Here is a 20,158-nt window from a genome sequence, read left to right as displayed (position 1 = left end):
ACGACCAATCCGGAGCGCCCACCGCCCCCACCCCCACCCCCACCCCCACCCCCAGCGCAGGAGAGCCCAGGGCTGCAGCCGGCGGCCGGGCGGAGCCGCGGGTAGAGCGGGGAGCTCGCCAAGGGCACAGCCCCGCCGCCCGCCGCCCGCCGCCCGCCGCCCGCGGGGGGCTCTCCCGCCTCGCCATGCCGCCGTGGGGCGCCGCCCTCGCCCTCGCCCTCGCCCTCGCCCTGCTCCTGGCCGCGCTCGCCCTGCTTGGCCTGCTGGCCCAGCGGCTGCGGCGCGCCGTCGGAGCGAGTGCTGCGCCGGGAGCCCTCGGCCAGGACCACCGGGAGGAGGCAGACGGCGGAGGCGCCGCGGACAGATTCAGCGACGGGCGCGAGCCGCTGCCGGGCGGGTGCAGGCTCATCTGTAAACCGTCGGCGCTGGCCCGGTGCCTGCTGAGCGCCTTGCGACGCTCGACGGCGCTGGAGCCGCTCCCGCGCTCCTGGCTCTCCGGGCCCCACCTGCAGACCCTCTGCCACTTCGTGCTGCCGGTGGGGCCCGGGCCTGAGCTGGCCAGGGAGTACCTGCAGTTGGCGGACGACGGGCTGGTGGCCCTGGACTGGGTCGTGGGCCCTTGCCCCCGGGGTCGACGGGTCACTAACGCCGGGGGCCTTCCCGCCGTGCTGCTGGTGATCCCCAATGCCTGGGGGCGCCTCACCCGCAACGTGCTCGGCCTCTGTCTGCTCGCCCTGGAGCGCGGCTACTGCCCGGTCATCTTCCACCGGCGCGGCCACCACGGCTGCCCTTTGGTCAGCCCCCGGCTGCAGCCTTTCGGCGACCCGTCCGACCTCAAGGAGGCGGTCACTTACATCCGCTTCCGACACCCGGCTGCCCCTCTGTTCGCGGTGAGCGAGGGCTCCGGCTCAGCGCTTCTGCTGTCCTACCTGGGAGAGTGCGGCTCCTCCAGCTATGTGACCGGCGCCGCGTGCATCTCGCCGGTGCTGCGCTGCCGCGAGTGGTTTGAGGCCGGCCTGCCCTGGCCCTACGAGCGGGGCTTTCTGCTCCACCAGAAGATCGCCCTCAGCAGGTGGGTAACGGAGGCCGCAGGCGGGCGGCCAAGTGGGAAAGAGGGGTCTTGGGCTGACGAGGACACCGTATCGAATCACACGGTTCAGGACAGTTGAGGCAAACGCTTTGCGAAGCTGTCCAAAAACCCTCGAGTCTAGACAGAACCAGGGGAGCAGATTTAAGGGTCGTGGTCGGACTTAGCCTCATTATGCTAGAACAGGAACTCTTGCCCTGGGGCCCGCGGGCCTCATCTCAGCCGCGGGGTGTCCTGAGCACCTGCCCCACCAGCAGCAGAGGCAGCCCCTGGCATTCACCGCTTAATCCACAGTTTGTCAAATCAGCAATGGGGCTCTGGAAGCAATTACAACTGATTATCTGTCTAGAATATTTCCTTATATAGTGTCTGAGCCTGGAGGTGACAGGAATCAGAAATCTGTTGGTGTGTGATTTTGCCCCCATTGTGCTCTGAGAAGGTCAAGCCCTGAACTCACCAATAGCCCAAAGGGCTGTCACAGCAGCCCAGAACTTGAGCAGTCCAAGACAAAGTGTTCTTATGTGGCTTCATTGCTAGTTTCCATCCCCAAATGACCACCACCAGTGTTGACCCTAAACACCAGCTAGAAGATAAGGTGAGGGAAGTGGAGAGGAAATCTGGGCCTTTAGGGTCTGTCCTGCCCTGGAAGTTTGGGATGGAAAACTCAGGGCAAGCCTTTTTGAATGTTTGCTGGAGACACACATCCAAATGCAACTGGCTAAGTCTGCATCAATTCACTCAAAGCACTAGCTGCCCATCCTGACCTCCTGTGCCAGGCTCTCTCCATGGAAGTGGAAAGAGCAAAAATGTCCCTCTTCCCCAGAGCAGTGGCTCTCAGGCTCCCATTTTACAACTTACCCTGTAAAATAATTATACTCCTAGGAGCCTCTTCTGCTGCTGCTCAGCCCTCTCTAGGAATACCTGTACTACTGCTCAATGTCACACTTGTTTGCTATTATCTAGACAGCATGTTAGCTTTTTAAAAACAGACTAATATTATAAAAATAAATAAAATAAATAAAAAACAGACTAATAAACCTGAAGTAAAATGTTGACGATAGGGGGGATGTCACCTGCAGGTTTGGAATTTCTGAGCCAGGGTGTTCCAGGAGGGGCTCAGTTCAAAGCAAGTTGCCTATAGAGGGTCAGGAGTTGAGGGCAGGAGTAGAGCTGTCACTATAGATCAGCAGCTGTAAAGTCATTTCCTGCCCCAGGGCTAAGCAGGTAACACAAGGCCTGGTAGGAACCATGACACAGAAATGAGGGAAGAAATGCCCCCTTGTTGCCCTGAGAAATGCCAGCCCATGTTGCCAGACCTTTCCATTTCCCTAGAGAACCCAAATACCTGCATTTTATGTGAAATCTCCTGGCTGGCTCAGTCAGTAGAGGGTATGACTCTTTATCTCAGGGTTGTGAGTTCGAGCCTGACTTTGGGCATAGAATTACCTTAAAAAAAAAAATCTTCAAGTGTTGACAACGAAATGGAATTCAAAAATACCATATGGCCAAAGAATGCCTCTGTGACCAGAAACCTGGTCTGCAGGCTGCTATAATTTCTGTTGCCAATTCATTTTCTCATTCTTCTATCCTTTCCTACCTTCCCTGTTCCACTTCTTGCTGCCAGATACGCCTCGGCCCTCCAGGACACGGTGGACACCCACAAACTGTTCAGGAGCCGCTCCCTGCGAGAGTTTGAGGAAACCCTCTTCTGCCACACCAAGAGTTTCCCCATCAGCTGGGACACCTATTGGGACCACAACGACCCCCTCCGGGATGTGGATGAGGCGGCTGTGCCCGTGTTGTGTATCTGTAGTGCTGACGACCCCGTGTGCGGGCCCCCAGACCACTTTCTGCCGACGGAACTCTTCCACAGCAACCCCTACTTCTTCCTGCTGCTCAGTCACCACGGAGGCCACTGTGGCTTCCTGCGCCAGGAGCCCTTGCCAGCCTGGAGCCATGAGGTCATTTTGGAGTACTTCCGGGCCTTGACAGAGTTCTTCCGAACAGAAGAGAGGATGAAGGGGCTGAGCAGGCATCGGGCTTCATTCCTAGGGGGCCGGCGTCGCTGGGGAACCCTGCAGAAGCGGGAGGTCTCTCCCTCTTCCCATCTGGAGGAGATCTTTAGCTGGAAACGATCGTATACGAGGTGAGACCTGGCCCAAAAACACCCCCGGTCCTGCACGGAAGAACAGGGCTGGACATGCCAGAGTCCTGACACGGCCGTGAGCACGGGAAGGGGACTGCAGGGCCAGCTCTTTGCCACCGATTCAGCCCCCTCTCTCTTAAACTGGTTTGTGGAAAGAGATGGAACTTCCAGTGAGCTGGTGCTCACGTTATCCTGAGGACACTCCTACCTCAGGCTTAGCTCCACACATTCCAACTCTTCCTGGTCAGCAACTGGTCTGTCACTGTCACTCTCTCCTGTCACCGACCTTATAAGCCAAGAATAGCACCACTTTGAGTCTATGGACTCAGGAGAAAAATGCTCTGTCACTTGCAAGGATTGTAGGGAAAATGGGTTTCCGCATGTCATTGGGAAGCTCTGTCCCACATAAATAATCAGCTCTGTGACCCTGATTCTTGAATTGGAGCCACTCAGTGTCGTGAGGACAGGATGTTTGTGTCTTGGTCCCACTTCCCTCACTGGGCTCTGTGGTTGTGGCACTCTGCTGACTTCATGCTGTCACAGCTGTGGAAATGAGCTCCTAGATCATGGTGTGGTGCGTCAGTCTTGCGTGAGTGTGAGAAAGGCGCTGGAGGCAGTTAAGTGTGGTCCTGAGCCTGGGTTGGTGAGGGTGACGAGGTACAGAGCATACATCTGTGTCTGGAGGACTGAGGTCCTATCTTTCAGACTCGTTCCCCAGGTCTCGGTTGGGCTGATCTGGGGCTTCAGGTAGGACTTCAAGCCTAGAGAGATCTTAAGGACAATTTTAGGAAGAGGAAGTCCTTGCACACAGGACCTGCCAGACCCTGGCTCAACGAGCCAGACTCTCAGGCACTCTGGCTGCTCCCTCCAGTACCTGGAGATTACGCCAGAGAGTCCTAGCTAAAGCTGTTTTTCTCCTGCCATGTGGGCTTTTTCTAAGTGGTAAAGAGTATAAACCTGGTATCTTTGGTATTTTCTAGTTGGTTTCCCTCTTTTCTGACACTACGACTAGCTGCTTTTTTTCCCGGAGCCTGGAGACAGCTGGGACCAGAGAAAACAAAAGTTCCAAGAGGTTAGTTAGTGCTTACTCAGTGATTTATGAATATTTCACATTACCACACTTTTTCTGCTCAATTTATTCAAAAGGCCATCCATGTAGATGTAGACAAAGCTGCTTCCTGGACCTGGCCACTCAGTGACTTGTTTTATGGTATTTGGTTTTATGAGGAATAATGCTGAAGATCAGAGTAAAACAAAGCATTGTACAAATTGATTCGCATATCCTGGTTTGATTTAGGCCATTAAACAATACACTAGGACATCTGGTTCTATGTGTTGCTAAGAGCTTTGCTCTGAAGTTTTATTTTAATCTATCATCTAGGAAGATACCTGTTTTGACAGGAAGCTCCCTCCTGGCCTCAGAAACAGCAAAGCAATTTTAAAGAGGAGAGATATTTCTCAAAATCCATGTCCTATGCCTCAGTATGAGGAATGTCTGGGGCCGAAACTTCAGGTTTGGATAATCTTAGTCCAGCCTTGTTCTTCTAGATCAAATAGGAAGAAACTCTGAACTATCCTAGAATCTCACTTGAAATGCAGGCAACACTCAATTGTATTAAAGGCACATTATCCTGTCATGAAAAAAAATCACTTCCCTCCTTCCTCATGTCCTGCTCCTCCTCCTTCACGTTACTCATCTGACATTCTTTACCCTTTCTGAGCAGGAGAAATAACAAGAACTGAAATCTAAAGAAGCCGTTCTACTGCTGGTTTACAATGTTGTTACAGGGCTTGTGGAGGAAGAATTGCTGACATCTGGCAACCGCCCTCCCCCCAGCATCTGGTACAGTGGGGATTTCAATTAGTTAGGGTGCTGCAGTTCCCCATGCAGGACCCCAGGATCATTCAGAACTGACTGCAAGGTGGGAAGCAGCCCAGTGGCTTTTAACCTGCGGCTTATGGGGGGCCCTCAAGGGCTGAACTTTGGATTGTTTCTCTAGGCCAGATACCATGGGACTCTGGTTCTTTAAGGTAATAGCTTTTGGAGAAATTGTGGTCTTCTCCTTTTCTACAAAAAAGCAAGCTTGCAGGGGTGGGGTGTGCCTATATACCTGTAACATATTTCTTTCAGTTACAGCCCAGGCTCCATTCATTCCCTTGGACCCAAGGCCCTAATCCCTAGACCCTGAAGGATTTCTCCTCTGTATCCCTCATGCCATGTGAGTTTATAACCAATCTCAGGAAGCTGCTTCTTTCTCATCTTCCGATGGTGATGAAAGTGATGCTGCTTTTTCAAGCAAGTTTTGCCAAGAATGTGCAGTTCCCATTCAAGCAGGTTTGGGTGACCCTGACCTTCAGTCTAACACTGAAGGAATCACCTGTATTGGCTCTGCTTTGGTGAACAGCTAAGCATACAAAACCCACTGGAAGAAACCCAGGCACACTATTCTGAGAGAATATGTGATCCTTGAACAAAATCCTAAATTTGAGTTTGAGGAAACAAGAAACAAACAACAAAATAAAAGTAAGACAACCCAAGGAAGGACGACTAAGTTGGTTTTCCAGGTCTTGAGTCTTTTAAGCGATCCTCACAGTCCTCATTCACTTGCTTGCCTTCCTTTTGGCCTCTTAATTATTTATAACCACCTTCAAGTGGTCAGAGGAAAAAAAAAACCCAAAACGCAATGGCTTAGAGGAGGCATGATCTCAGAAGGAGACGGGGTCCTCTCTCCCTCCCATTGGGTCAGAATGCAGGAAGCAAAGGACTGCCTCCGAAGGCTTCTGATCTGAGACCTAAGACTGTGCTAACTATAACTTAATTCTCTTAGAGAGTTAGTATTTTACGTTATTTATACCTAGGTTTCTAGGGTGGCTTGGCCAGAGACGACAGTATGCAGAACAAAGCACCAGATCCTCACCTTGAGGAGATATCATCTCTGTTTTGAGTGAAGGTATCCTTTCTAAGGCTTCAGTACTGGGTTTTTTTGTTTTGTTTTGTTTTTTAAAGGTCTTGACACAGGAAGTGTCAGCATGGCTTTATATACAGCCTCAAAATTACCCCAGAGTCAGAAGTTCCTGTCTACTCATCTTCCACCTAGACCACAGATCTTTTGTCAGTCAGCCACCCTAAGTGCCAAGGTATCTTCCTTTAGAAATGAACTTCAGCATGAATTCCTCTCCCTGCTTAAACAAGCAGATACAATTGGCCACTTGAGTAGAACCTGGTAAGAATGCCAGTGAGTATTTGTGATTCTCTAGCCAAGCCACAAAGGATGGCATCAAAAATCTTCCCTAGTTACCACCATTGGCAGAGACAAGATGGAGAAGTTATACACAGGGGGTGCCTGAAGACATAATGAACACCTCAGGAAGCAAGAATCTCCATCTCACTGGTGGGACATGCAAGCTAGACTGCTGTTTGGCACACATGATGGTGGGAACATATGCCGAGAAATAAGGGTGTCTTAAATTAGTTTTTTTTTTTTAAGTAAGCTCTATCTATGTTCAACGTGGGGGGCAGCCCTGGTGGCACAGCAGTTTAGCGCCACCTGCAGCCTGGGGTGTGATCCTGGAGACCCAGGATAGAGGCCCATGTCTGGCTTCCTGCATGGAGCCTGCTTCTCCCTCTGCCTGTGTCTCTGCCTCTCTCTCTCTCTCTCTCTCTCTGTGTCTCTATGAATAAATCTTAAAAAAAAAAAAAAAAAAAGATTTATGCTCAATGTGGGGCTTGAACTCACAGCCCCGAGATCAAGAGTCACATGCACTACAGACTAAGCCAGCCAGATGTCCCAAGGGTGACCTAGATTTGATAGAAGGTCTTTTCTCATCTGTGAGTCAGTGAACTAAAATAATGCTAATGAGCTCAGTGGGTTGTAAAGACTTTTGGTTGGCTTGAGAATCAAGGAGATCACAGACCTGATCCAGATTCTGGGAGATGACATAAAGATTTTAATTAAAATAACCTTGCCAAAGTGACCAGAGGGTTTTGAAATGTCCAGGAAGAACTAAAAATTTGAAGGAAAGGTGGAATTTCATTAAAACAAAAGACACTAACATCAAAGATAAATCTCTCTAGCCCCTCTGCCTCCAGCCTTCCTGTGTATTAAGGTAATACCCTAGTACTTATTATCTCTAGTGTAGTTGAACAAAAACTTCTCTCCAACCTCTGCCTCTGAATAATAAATTGCACTCTCCCTGCAACAATGGAATGTCATTATTTTTTAAATCTCCAGAAACAAAGGCACTATTTGTCTTCTAAAGTCCTATGTGTACTGAGCCACGCATGCTTACCTACCTGCGGAGTTAACAACGCCTCCCGGCACATTCTCTATTCACCGGCTGTTGCTTCACTCCTGTACATCTAGCCTTGTGTCCCCTGATACTAACCAGTGGCAGCTGTTTAATCAACAACCAGGCCTTCTGCTCTGGGCTAATAATTTCCCAGCAAGCTCAAAATTCCCTGATCATCAATGGTACCTACATAGAGATATTTCCCACTGAGCAGTTAGTAATGTGGGCATTAAGTATAGAACACTGAAGTAGCTTGGAGATGTGGGTTCTAGGTTCTACTTTATCTGCGACCTGTATGACTTTGGGAAAGTTATTTTACAAACTGTTCCATAGGAAAAGACGAGATGATAAATAGGCCCTAACTTATTTCTTTTAAGGATTTACTTATTTATTTTAGAGAGTGAAGTGGGGCAGGGTGGCAGGGAAGGGCAGAGTGAGAAGAGAAGCAGATTCCCTGCTGAGTAGGGAGCCTGACATGGGTTTTGATCTCAGGATCCTGAGATCATGACCTGAGCTGCAATCAAGAGTGGAACGCTTAACCAACTGAGCCACCCAGGCACCCCAATAGGTCTTAATTTAAGAGGTTTGTTAGGATATAATGAATAGTAAAAGTAGGTGATATCCCATTCTCCCAAGTTTGCTTAGTTCGTCAACTGGAGCTCAAAGTCCCCTATGATGGGATGGCATCGGCTTTCAGATCAGAATGTATTCCCCAATTCTAATAAGGCCCAAAAGTTCCAGTTAGCCCATTGCAAAGTTGGGAAGGGCCTATATGAGCTGGGTCCTGGGTTACCCCATTGAGGGCAAACTATCCTCACTTCCTTCCCAAACACATGTGCATATACACATACTCAATAATCTTGTTACAGCTAATATAGGTTTCACACTGGTTCATTTGTTCTGGGCAAAACCCATCTGCTTTCCTAGTTCTTAATAAATAATGGTCAGAGAAGATATGGCTTTAAGATTTCACCATTATTAGTGATAGAACTAAAGACCAGAACCCAAATCAGTGCAGTTTATGCCATACTTTGTTTTTTCCTAGTCCATCACAGGCTGAGATGACAGTATAAATAATGCCCATTTTAGACTTCATAATGTAAAAGATATAACAGAAGGGAAAATAACTCGTCTTCAGAGCTCCTCTAGTACACAACTCTGTGCGGAAGCCATGCACATTAATCTAGAAACGTCACCCTTAAAGTTATTTATTGCATAGCCTCACCACTCAGCAACTGTCTCCCTCTACCATTAAGAACAAATATCTGTAGACATAGTAGCAATTAAAGTCACTAATTGGCCACATACACACAGGAAAACCCTTGTTCTGCAGCTGGCATCTTTGAGATGTAAGTGATAGCATTAGCTCATCACCACTTGGGCTGTGGAATGGTGTAGTATATTTATGTTCAAAATTCTTCAGTCAGGTAGGATAGGCTTTGACCTCTAAACATAACCCAGAGTATCTTTGATGCATTTAGACAATGACATATTAGACATTTGTCTTGAGTTGCTGATAGGGGATACAGGCTAGAAGTACAATTTTAAGATACTCTCCTTCCACTATAGTTTGAAAAGCCCAAATGTAGGGACAAAGCAGAAAGAAATCTTGTTTCTTAAACCTTTTTTGAGTTCCTCCAAGTTCAAGGATGTTGGATGTTGGCGATAGGTGACCTGGAATCTCATCCTGGCTCCCACACAGCTGTTTGACCCAGGCAAATTACAGTATATAAAATGTTAATTTCAAAATAGCTCAGTATCAACACACTAGGAGTTAAACAGCTATGTTAAAAAGTTGAAAGTGCTTAGACAATATTCTATTCAATAAAGTGGGCAATAACACTTTTTAAAATGACACTTAGGGCAGCCTGGGTGGCTTAGCGGTTTAGAGCCACCTTCAGCCCAGGGTGTGATCCTGGGAACCTGGGATCAAGTCCCACGTCAGGCTCTCTGCATGGAGCCTGCTTATCCCTCTGCCTTTGTCTCTGCCTCTCTCTCTCTGTCTCTCATGAAAAAATAAATAAAATCTTTAAAAAAATGACACTTAAAACTTTTTATTTTTTTAAAGATTTACTTATTTATTCATTCAGAGAGAGTGAAGAGAGAGGCAGAGACACAGGCAGAGGGAGAAGCAGGCTCCATGCAGGAAGCCCGATGTGGGACTCGATCCTGGGTCTCCAGGATCACACCCCAGGCTGCAGGCGGCGCTAAACCGCTGCGCCACCGGGGCTGCCCCACTTAAAACTTTTTAAGTTTTTTTTTTTTTTTTATGATAGTCACAGAGAGAGAAAGAGAGGCAGAGACATAGGCAGAGGGAGAAGCAGGCTCCATGCACCGGGAGCCCGACGTGGGATTCGATCCCGGGTCTCCAGGATCGCGCCCTGGGCCAAAGGCAGGCGCCAAACCGCTGCGCCACCCAGGGATCCCAAAACTTTTTAAATTAAAAGACATGAAACTTCTTCTCCCCAAATTAGTCTTCTTACAAAAATAGTCACTTTAACAGTGTTGTAAGCAACAGCACTAGATTAGATATTTGTCCCATACAGGGGCAGAAAATAAGATTTTCAAATCATCAAAGGGTGAAAACACCTTTTAAAGTTTTTACAAGGTTCAAGAACTGCATACATTCACATGCCCATGTGTGTGAGAGTTTTACCTATATATGCTCTAACACAGGTCTATATAAAGCTGAAGAACCTGCATCAAACCATTAAAACCTAAGGTAGGATCACCTCACACCCACAATACAACAGGCCACTTCATTCTCTGAGCAATCTGCGGCAATTAGACTAAAGGGCTTATGTCCACATCAGCGAGTTCATTCTTACCCGTATTTTACACATTTCTGTAATAAAGCCAACACCCAGCCCAGTGCCTGAGATTATCCAATAGTCACTAAATTGAAAAACATTTTATCTTTGGAAATAAAGTTACTTAAAAAAAGCTAAGCAGACACTCTGTGTACTAAAATTACTTTATTACAGTTGATTTTTTTTAAACATTTCCTTTGCTATGATACAAAGGATACTTACAAACAAAATATTACATATGACCTTGTTTTCGCTCTTATGTTCTGACAACTTGGTAACAGCTTTAAATGCACAATCTATACAATTAATACAGGTTATATATGAGCTATAAGGTATGTTGAACCGGAAGAATACTGACAATATACTGTACAATAAGCCTTACCAGTTAGTGCTGCGGACCATTTCTACCAAAAGGAAAATGCACATCTGTCCAGTCACCTTAACCAGCCGGTGCTGACAGTGAGGGAGAGGCTCCTTCCCCATTGCAACTCTTGATAAGCCTCCACTGTGGGCATCTGTTTGGTCCGAAAATTGAGAGGACTGTGTATATTTAAAGTTTAGTCATCAGTAAAAGTGGCAGAACATCACTTTCAGCACAATAATCTCTCACCAAAATATCAGTCCTCGTTTTAAGAGACCACAAGTCCTTTGTCTACCATGAAAACCCTACAGGCTCAAGGGCTTTGGGAGATGAGAAGATGAAGGCTGCCAAAAAAGGAGGCAAGAAACCAAGCCAAAATCTAGGTCTTGCAAAATCATCATTTTTCCCTTCACCAAAGGGAACTAGAAATGTACAAATTCATTGATGAACCTCAATGATAACATATCAGTTAGCTGATAACCCTCATTTTATCTGGACCCCTGACTTGTGGGAATAACTGAAAGAGATTTGTGAATAATACATACCACTTTTAGAAAAGAACTTGCTTAGTTAAAATATTCCCTTTAGCCACCAAAGCTGGTCTTGGGCTATTACAGGTGTGCATTCATCTCTCAATGGTCTACTCAGAAATGATAAGGTTACAGCTTTTTTTCTTTTCTTTTTTCTTTTTTAAATAAAAAAGCAATTGACTGAAGCATTTTTCTTTTTTTCTTCTTTTTTTTTTTTTTTAGGTAAATAGCAAAAATAAAAATAAAAACCAACCCTGGCATTTGCACAAATAATGCAAATGGAGCGATATGGCCTTTAAGGTAAGGAGTTAGTAGAAAGGAAGAGAGAAGTGAAGAAAATTCAGAGAAAACGATGTATTAACTTTTCTTTTTAAAAATTTCTACAATACATGTGCAAAAAAATCATGCTGGTTGAGGAAAACAAAGGGAAATGAGTATATAAAACTAAAAACATAAATATGTTTGGATGACTGGTGAAAGCAGAAACCAACCTGGGTTACAAAAAGGATTATACATTCAAGATGCTCTTAAACCCAGTGGGATAACTTATGTTAAAACTGTGTTAATAGTTACGTTAAAAATCTCAAGTTTGTTTTTAAATCTTCACAATACAAGCAAAGCTGTTTTAAAATATACACTATACATATTTCTCAAAGTCTCTTCAACCTCATTAATGCGCATTAGGTTATCTTTTTCATATACTGAAACAAGGGGCTTCTGAAAGCTAGATTGCTCAGAGTAACCCATCCATTATTTAAATGTCTGTTTTAAGTTTTAAATGGGTTAAGAATTTTAGCAGACTTACATAAATAGGATTTAGCAACACAAGTGTTAATTTAAAAAACTCTAAAGCATTTACAAATTATCTGGTTGGAATAGTCTGGGAAAGTTATGTGCACTATTACTTTAAAATGTTATTTACATCAGACCATTGCTTTTGTAAAAATTTCTCTAAAAGATAAAAAACAAAACTAAATAAATTTGGAGAATTAACCTATTCCAAACTAGCAGAGAAGGATCATAAAAGGAAAGGTCAAATAAGAACAAAATCATCTTCTAATAGAAACCCCACATATCCTCACCACTTGGATTTTGCCCTATGAAACCACCTGCAACTCCTATTAGGCTCATATCAAGTGTCAAGATAATGTGGTAAAGTATCTTGTTAGATAAATTACTGGCCTCAAGTGGAATTTTTTTTTTTTTTTTTTTTTTTTTTTTTAGATTTTTCCGCCTTGTGTCTCTGGCTTGGATTATATAGAACACATATATGTAACTAATTGGTGGGGCACTCTAAGTAGGCACAACTCCCATTTAATGTGGAATAAAAGGTGTAACACATAAAATGTTGGGGAGAAGGGGTGGTAGTTTCTTTGATATTACAAAATTCAAGGAAGCACATTTGGAATGGGTACCAAAAAAGAGCTATCTGGCAACACACCAGGGGCAGCCAACATCTTAATAAACTAAATATAGTTGTTTATGACAAAAAGGGGGTTAGAAGGGTTCCAGGACACCCAACCCCTCACTGTTTGTTTGATATGTGCCAAATAGTCACATGGACCAGCCAGAATCTGAAAACATTAAGTAGTTACATCTTTAAATCACATAATTCACTCCATGACCATGTGCAATTTATAATAACAATAATGTTCATGCTGAGGCAATGTATTTAAGGGCTCAGAAAAAGCAAAATGTGCCACTGAGAGAAACCTGTTCCCACTCGACTGGTCTTCATGCTTTCAAGTGGCCCTAATACACCTTTGAAGCTAAGCCAAGCCATGCAAAAGCAAAGAGTACACACTTTTCATTAACAGTGGTATCTCATTTCTAAACTCCACTGACCTCAGAGTTGCCACTGAAACATAGGAGTACTGAATGCACAAAAATGAGGACTCACAGATTTTTAAAAATGCATTTCCCTCATCTGTGTTTACCAGACTTTCAAACTTCAGGCTACAAGGCATTTCAGAGAAGGGTTTAGTGGGGACAATGACAAAGGAACATATGTAATTCTGGAAATAGGAAAAATGCTCCAGAAATGGGATCAGTGTGCCAGCAATTAGCATAGTTCATTTCATTTGAAAATTCAGCTAGAGCCCAATAAACAGTTCCAAGCCATAAGGTTATCACCTGCATAATTTACATAAACATTACAACTCTTGCACTTTATAGACAAAACACACATCTGTAAACATGGCCACTGGGGGAGGGAGGCTCCCTACCTCATTCATGATTGAAAACATGTAATCATTAAAAAAAAAAAAAATGACTTTGCTTCAAAAGATGTAAAACCTGACCAATAATTAAGCTTCATTTTCCTCTGTTTAACAACATGTAAGCATTAATTCTAAAAATGTCACCTAGGATGGTTTCAGGATTAGATGCTAGGACCACAACTAGCAATGACAGCAACTCCTCTCTAGCTGGCACAGACTTATAAACTTTAGTACAAAAACAAAAAAATACAGAAACTAGGTCAATTTGTTAGCTACATATTTACAGATAATTACATGATTTTTCACTCATAATTGCTAAAAACTATGAGTGAAAAGCAAACTGTGCAGGCTGAATTACCCGTACTTAGGGGGGAATCCTTGGGCATCAGACACCCTTTTCATTCATTCAGAAGTCTCTTCTCTCCACTTTTCATGGCAAACTACCTACAGATGTCCAGGTTGGTATATCCAGTGGGCATCCTGTTTCAGAGAGGATTAACTTTTTTTCTCTATTAAAGAGGAATCTCTTGTATATTTAAAATAAAAAAATAAACCCGACACAATCAAACAGACACATACATACACGCAAAAAAATATCTCTGAAACTTCAAAAAGTTAGGATTGCTGGGAAACAGTTAACAGTGATGGTGACATAGTAAGTGGCTCCCCAGTTTTCTCTGCCTTTATTTTCTTTAAAGGATATCTATTTTTGGGTGGGTGGGAGGGAAGTGCAAGTTTAAGAAACCCACAACAGGCAGATAAGGTGCATACTACTTTATATTTCTTAGAATCTGAAGACTATCGTTAGGACAAATGGGTTCTCTTCCCTTGTGAGTGAAATTTTGGAAATTTGAATATAAATGAGGGAAAAAATTAGTCAACATGACTTTAAAGGGGGCTCCCAGAATTCAGTAGAAAATATAAATGTACATTAACATAAGAGTTCTCAGCTTCACTTTCTTTTTCTAGACAGTGTTTAAATAAAAACTTCCTTACGAATAATCATTTCCAATGTAGGCTTATCATGGTGATTTCATAAAAGTGCAGACAACATAACCACACACACAGCAAAATAGACTTCAATCAGTAGTCCTTGCATACAAGAGGCAAGTCTGCTAAGTGTATATATAGCACACTCTTCATCCTTTAAGGAATCAGAGGATGGGAAATTTCCAGTTCTTAACTAGGAGTGAATGCCTTCTTAAAGGCAATGCTACAACCTGGTTAAGGGTATGATCATGTTGGATGAATGAAAAACAAAATAGAATTCATTTCTCTTTAATGATGATCTGTATGTTGGTAAGCAGCTCAAAGATGACAGCCCAAGTTTTGGCTTTGTTCCTTAGAGATGGTAGTTTTCTAAGAAACAAGAACCTCTTCTTCCATCATTATATAGGAGATTCACACTTATATACCTTAAATATATTATTTTCGGACTTGAATACACACTAAACACTTCACATTGTGCGCACAGGACAGAACGCAGGACCATATAAACCTCCCAGGAAAGGGTTGCTGTGTTGGGCCAAATCTGTGCTTGAATAGTAGTGGCTCAGAAGGGCTGGAAGGTGCAAGAAGAACTTACTATTAGCAAGCAAGAAGAGGCAGCTCAAGGGAGAAAGCCCCACACCAATACCATATCCTTCTCTCCCAGTGGCCATTTCCTGTTGATCTCATAGTTTAGGAGAACCTTAGATGCTTTAGCAGTAATTCCTTTCTTGGCTGTTTCGGTCCTTAGGAAAATTTATAAGTATTAGTATTAATCAAGGAACAAGAGTTAAGAGGATCAATGGCATCACTCCTAAGAAACACATTTAGATTGCGCACGTGGAGACTGTGTGACTTCCTGGTTCTTTTCATCGTCTTTGCAGAGGAATCACCACCAGTGTTTTGGATTTCCACAGTTCATTTCTTTCTGCATCACTTATCTTTTACTGCATCACAACACAAACTCATAGAAACACTGACTGGCTCCTCTTCCAGCAATATTTTACTGCATTGCAACTTATGCTTCCAAATTTACTTTCTTTCTACCCACATAAGTGCTAAGGGAGTAAAACAGAAAAGATTGCATCTAATGACCACCTTCTCATATTAACCCAGCAACTCATTCTGAAGAAACACATGCATTCTTGCCTTAACTGAGGACTGAAATAACAAACACAATAACAGAACCTTAAGCGCCCTGATGGAAATGTACAGTATGAGTTACATCCACCTATCTATACACACATATAGACACTCATATGTATATACAATATATACATACAAATGATAATAGCTATACCAAAATGTGCATATTTAACACAGTTTTAAAAAGCCAGTAGATCATGGTATAATACAATTTATTTCCACTAGTGAATGGCACACATGGAGAAATGTAAAGGAGGTGTTTCAAGTACAATATTTTTCACAGGTGAAAATAAACAGTATTATTCCAGTGTCCAACACAATGTTTTCTATAAAAGTTTAAAATGCCAGACATTTAGTACTTAAAGAAGTCGAAAGTTACTAAAGTCTGCCTTATGGTCTGAAAAAGATACTCATAGAGTTTTCAATTTTTGGATAGGGGGTGAGGAAAATAGGAGGGAGTGTCAAGGACATTTTAGTGTACTGAATGGTCTTTACCTGATGTCTAGGCAGCTGAAAATCATGACTATGCTAAAAAGATCAACTCACCAATAAATCCTTGGCCCTGGGTACCAAGGATATTATACATGTGGGGTGGTTCAAATGCAGGGCTATTCATCTCTAGGCACAGAAATGACTAAAAGGAATGGCAGCTCTAAATAAAAATAATATAAACACATTTTACAGCTAACATTATCTATATTGATGAAAATACTTTCAGATACTATAATCTAGGATTAGAATGATATTAATAAGAAGAGAAAAGGTATGTGCAAAAGGAAGGGAACCCTTTCTGATATGCTGGACAAGTTTCCCATACTTTTTTCTTAAATACATATATACCAAGTGAATACCAACAGTGGGGGAGGAGGTAGTCTTAATCTGATCAAATGCTGACATTTGTACACTGATTCAGAAAGTGCCTGCTTTTTTAGAATCTTTCAAAACCTTTCAAATTTTTCTGCTACAAGCATTACTCTTTGATGATTCCTACCATGTATGAGATTCTTCAGAAGTTAGATCTTACAAACACACACAAACCAATTAATTGGAATTATTTCTGCAAACTATAAATATTTTAATTAAAATTAACTTAATTGAATAATCCAGGTATAGTCATGACCTACAAGTAAAACTGGTTGCCACACAATTAAATCAGATACAAAGCCCTACTGGATAGACATTTGGAGTCAGTATTCAATCACAATTTTACAAGTATATGAACTGAGTAACTCGACTAATTTAAGTCTACAAGTAGACTTTAACATGTATCACTGGTAGTATTTTGGATTTTAAAGTGTTTTGCATGTGAAACTCATCTGCATCCCTATTCCACCCCTCCAGTAGTACAGATGGGCCAAACTGAATAATAGTTTTTTAAAAAGGTATCAAATTCCATAACATTTTTGGACACTTAATTCTAAAGACCTTTCCTATCATTTTCCTCCAAACAGGTACATTTTTCAATGTTTGAAATACTGTGTATTTTAATGCAAAAAAGATATTGAGAAAATGAAAAGCCCCTTTCATTAGAAGTGCATGTTATGTTCACCTAAAAACTGATGATCTTAAGCACAGTGAAAAGTACAATGTAGTAGAGTGCTACCTGAACACTACCTGAACACTAAAACTGAGTGTGAATTATACTTTTATCTTGGTTTTAAAAAGATTTACATTTAATTATTAATTTTTTCTCCAGTTACCTTTAAATGAATGCCAAAACTCCTAAAGGGGAGGATTCATGGAGATTAGGCTGACATACCTAGAGAAGACTTACTGGTTGAGACAAAGATTTCGACAGTGATAGATTACTGTTTGGTCATTAGTCAGGTCTAGGTGAAGAGTATCATTGAGAAGGATTTAGAAAATTCTAACTTGGAGCCCTCTGACCACATAAAAAGCAGGACCCAGAGTTAGCAGCAAGGGTTCTTCAAGACAAGGTGGGTGGCAGGCAATAACTTGTAAGAAACTCTGATCTGTCACTGGACAGGACATGTTTTTCCTTCAAGTCATACTCATAGCTTCTTACCTACCTTCAATTCAATTTCCACACTGGCTGTGGAATACCAAGTAACATCTGACTTTTAGCATTGGGTTGATCCTTCATTGCAAAACAACACAAAACCAAACAAAATATGCCCCTCTGGAAAAAAAAGTTAGCTTTCGTTAAAGAGATTCCCTGACCACTTATAACTTATTTTACTTTTTTTTTTTTTTTAATTTTAATTTGTCAAACTTGCTAGTTCCTTTTCAGTAGTACTTTAGCACTGAGGCTAGAGACTTCTGGAAGTGGTGTTTCCTATTGTGTGATGTTAACATGATGCCAAACAGTCACTAAGTCTCAAGGAACTAGAAGTTTGTAAAGTATTGCAGCAACAAAAACAGCCAGAAAAAAAAAAAAAAAGGACCTGCACATGCAGCAAAATCTACAGTGGTGATGAGGATTAGTCAGCAGCTGGTAAAGTCATTGGCTCAGTGACTCCTGGTTCACTATGGCAACTACACATTTAAATAATTGGCTATTCTACTTGTAAACAGGAAATCTCACAAGCCAACCGGGTGGGGGTGGGGGTGGTAATCAAATTATGTCTTTGTAGTGTGATGAGAATTTCAATGGATGGCAGTTTGCAAACATGGCATAATTCAAATGCCTCTGGCGTTTGACATGTATTGGCTATATGTCTTTGTTTTTGTACAAAGTAAAAGTACTGTTTGGGGTTTTGGGAGTTACAGAGCTTAGCTAGGATGAGATATCACAGTTTAAGCAACAAAACGTTAGGATATATAGGCTTCATCTCCTCACTCTGCTGCTGAACATACCCACCACATGAACTTTCAGGGGCCTCTCTCACCCTCTGGCCTCCCCTTTGAAGGCTCACAGGTCTGTTGATGCAATTCCCACACAACTCATTATCTCCTGAAGCACCTCCATCTCACCATGCCACAAAGAAGGCACAATTGAACGGACAAAACGAAAACAAAAACAAAAACTGACAAACCTATGCAGCCACTCAGAAAAAGAACTAAGTTTTTTCTACTCTCTGAAAAAGTCAATGCAACCCTTTAGTGTTCATGGATTTCCACTTTTTTACTCCAAATGAGGCTGAGAAGTCAGACCAATTTAATAAAGAAAATACAGTGGTGAGGGGGATACAGGTGTGTTTCCACAATCACTTGTTTCAGCACATGCTGCCTGCTGTGAGTGGCTCCTAAGAATTTGGGGTATGGAGAAACACTTCAGATCCTGTCACAAATTTCTTAGGATATGGTTGCCCCAAAGTGATGACTCAAGCCACCATGCTACATTCCATTTTTGCAGTGTTCAGAAAATACCCCCAATCTAGCTGATTTCTTTTTACATACACACATTAATTCCCCCTTTTCAAAATTTTTCCAAAAGTTAAAAAACAAAACAAAACCCAGCAGCCAAATACTATAACATCCCAATTAGTAAACACAAACCAGAATGCTTTACAAAAATGAATGAAATATACCATATGCACTCAGCTCCCACACTGTAGTACCCAAGTGAGGAGGCTTCTGTGATGATGTCTGTAGGCAGTTTCTTTTGGCAGACAGCTCCAGCGGAATTGCCACTCTCAATTATTAAGTTATGTATAAGACATGTGTGACCCATTGGATATTTGTGAAGTGACACTCGTGCTTCTGCTCATGCCCTGCTCTGTCCGTCCCCCAGAAGCTGTCCGCCTCAGAGCCTGAGGGCTATTGCGGACTCCCATACTGCTACCTCGGGGTACCCCCTGCATTGGCCCTGAAGGGTGACCCCATGGCTGGGGTCCACCTTGCATTGGATGGCCCCAAGCTTGTGGTGGGCCACCCATGGGATGACCCCAGTGAGGTCCTGGACCTCCAGTAGGATTGTGAGACCAACCAGAAGCTCCCGGGTAGCTGTGGCTAAATGCCTCAGGGGAGAGATTGGAAAGGACCATGTTACTAAAACCTAGTCTCATGCTTTCAGAGTCAAAAGCTTCAATTTCTCTGGCTTGACGCTCCAGCAGGCTTCGTATTCGTTCTGTGCGTTCATTCTGCAAAGCCAACATCTCTTCTTCAATCTGTTTGAGGTTGGGAGACGGAAGCAAAAAGAAAGCTGATTTATTTTTTATAATCTATAAACTAGGAAGCAATAATTACTGAGCTTTGAAGTGAACTCATAAAAAAGTTCATTCTGGCTACTTTATGGACAGACATTTAAAAACTCAAGAGATGTGGGGAGTCTGGCTGGTTCAGTCTAAAGAGCATGCCAACTTTTTTTTTTTTTTTAAAGATTTTATTCATTTATTCATGAGAGACACAAAGAGAGAGGCAGAGACACAGGCAGAAGGAGAAGCAGGCTTCATGCAGAGAACTCAATGCTGGACTTGATCCCGGGACACCAGGATCACACCCTGGGCTGAAGGCAGACTCTCAACCACTGAGCCACCAGGTGTCCCAGTTGTTGTTTTTATTTTTAAGATGAGACAGAGGGAGAAGGAGGGGGGGGGGGTGACGGGGAGGGAGGGAGGGAGAGAGAGAGAGAGAGAGAGAAAGAGAGAGAGAGAAAGAGAGAGAGAGAAAGAGAGAGGCA

At 43.1% G+C, this 20,158-nt stretch overlaps 2 protein-coding genes across 5 annotated transcripts in view; one reads left to right on the top strand and one right to left on the bottom strand.

Annotated features, from left to right (window-relative positions):
- Positions 1-170: 170 nt before the first annotated feature.
- Positions 171-17,933, top strand: ABHD15 (abhydrolase domain containing 15). Of its 4 annotated transcripts, none has more exons than XM_049114842.1 (4): positions 171-1,072; positions 2,712-3,233; positions 4,214-4,305; positions 5,022-7,436. In XM_049114842.1, exons 1-4 carry the CDS (start codon positions 186-188, stop codon positions 5,096-5,098), a joined length of 1,578 nt encoding a protein of 525 aa, XP_048970799.1. In that variant the 5' UTR covers positions 171-185; the 3' UTR covers positions 5,099-7,436. The 4 variants fall into 4 exon arrangements, with proteins under 4 accessions (XP_048970799.1, XP_048970800.1, XP_048970801.1 ...); XM_049114843.1 differs by having other exon boundaries at positions 4,958-7,436; XM_049114844.1 differs by lacking the exons at positions 4,214-4,305; positions 5,022-7,436 and adding an exon at positions 11,447-17,933.
- The window catches only part of TAOK1 (TAO kinase 1), a 158,793-nt gene continuing 149,118 nt past the window's right edge, over positions 10,484-20,158 (bottom strand). Inside the window, exon 20 of the mRNA XM_025476299.3 lies at positions 10,484-19,646. Coding sequence (XP_025332084.1) covers positions 19,185-19,646 — 462 coding nt within the window. The 3' untranslated portion in view covers positions 10,484-19,184. The remainder of the gene's footprint in view (positions 19,647-20,158) is intronic.

This window comes from Canis lupus, chromosome 9 (assembly GCF_003254725.2).
Source record: "Canis lupus dingo isolate Sandy chromosome 9, ASM325472v2, whole genome shotgun sequence".
Taxonomy (NCBI): Eukaryota; Metazoa; Chordata; class Mammalia; order Carnivora; family Canidae; genus Canis; species Canis lupus.
Note: the sequence above shows the minus strand (reverse complement) of the source record. Positions and strands in the feature narration are given on the sequence as shown.

Coding starts and splice junctions, on each gene's coding strand:
- ABHD15 (XM_049114842.1), top strand. CDS start 186: ATGCCGCCGTGGGGCGCCGCCCTCGCCCTCGCCCTCGCCCTCGCCCTG. Junction 1,073..2,711: donor CAGAAGATCGCCCTCAGCAG/GTGGGTAACGGA, acceptor TCTTGCTGCCAG/ATACGCCTCGGCCCTCCAGG. Junction 3,234..4,213: donor TGGAAACGATCGTATACGAG/GTGAGACCTGGC, acceptor GGTATTTTCTAG/TTGGTTTCCCTCTTTTCTGA.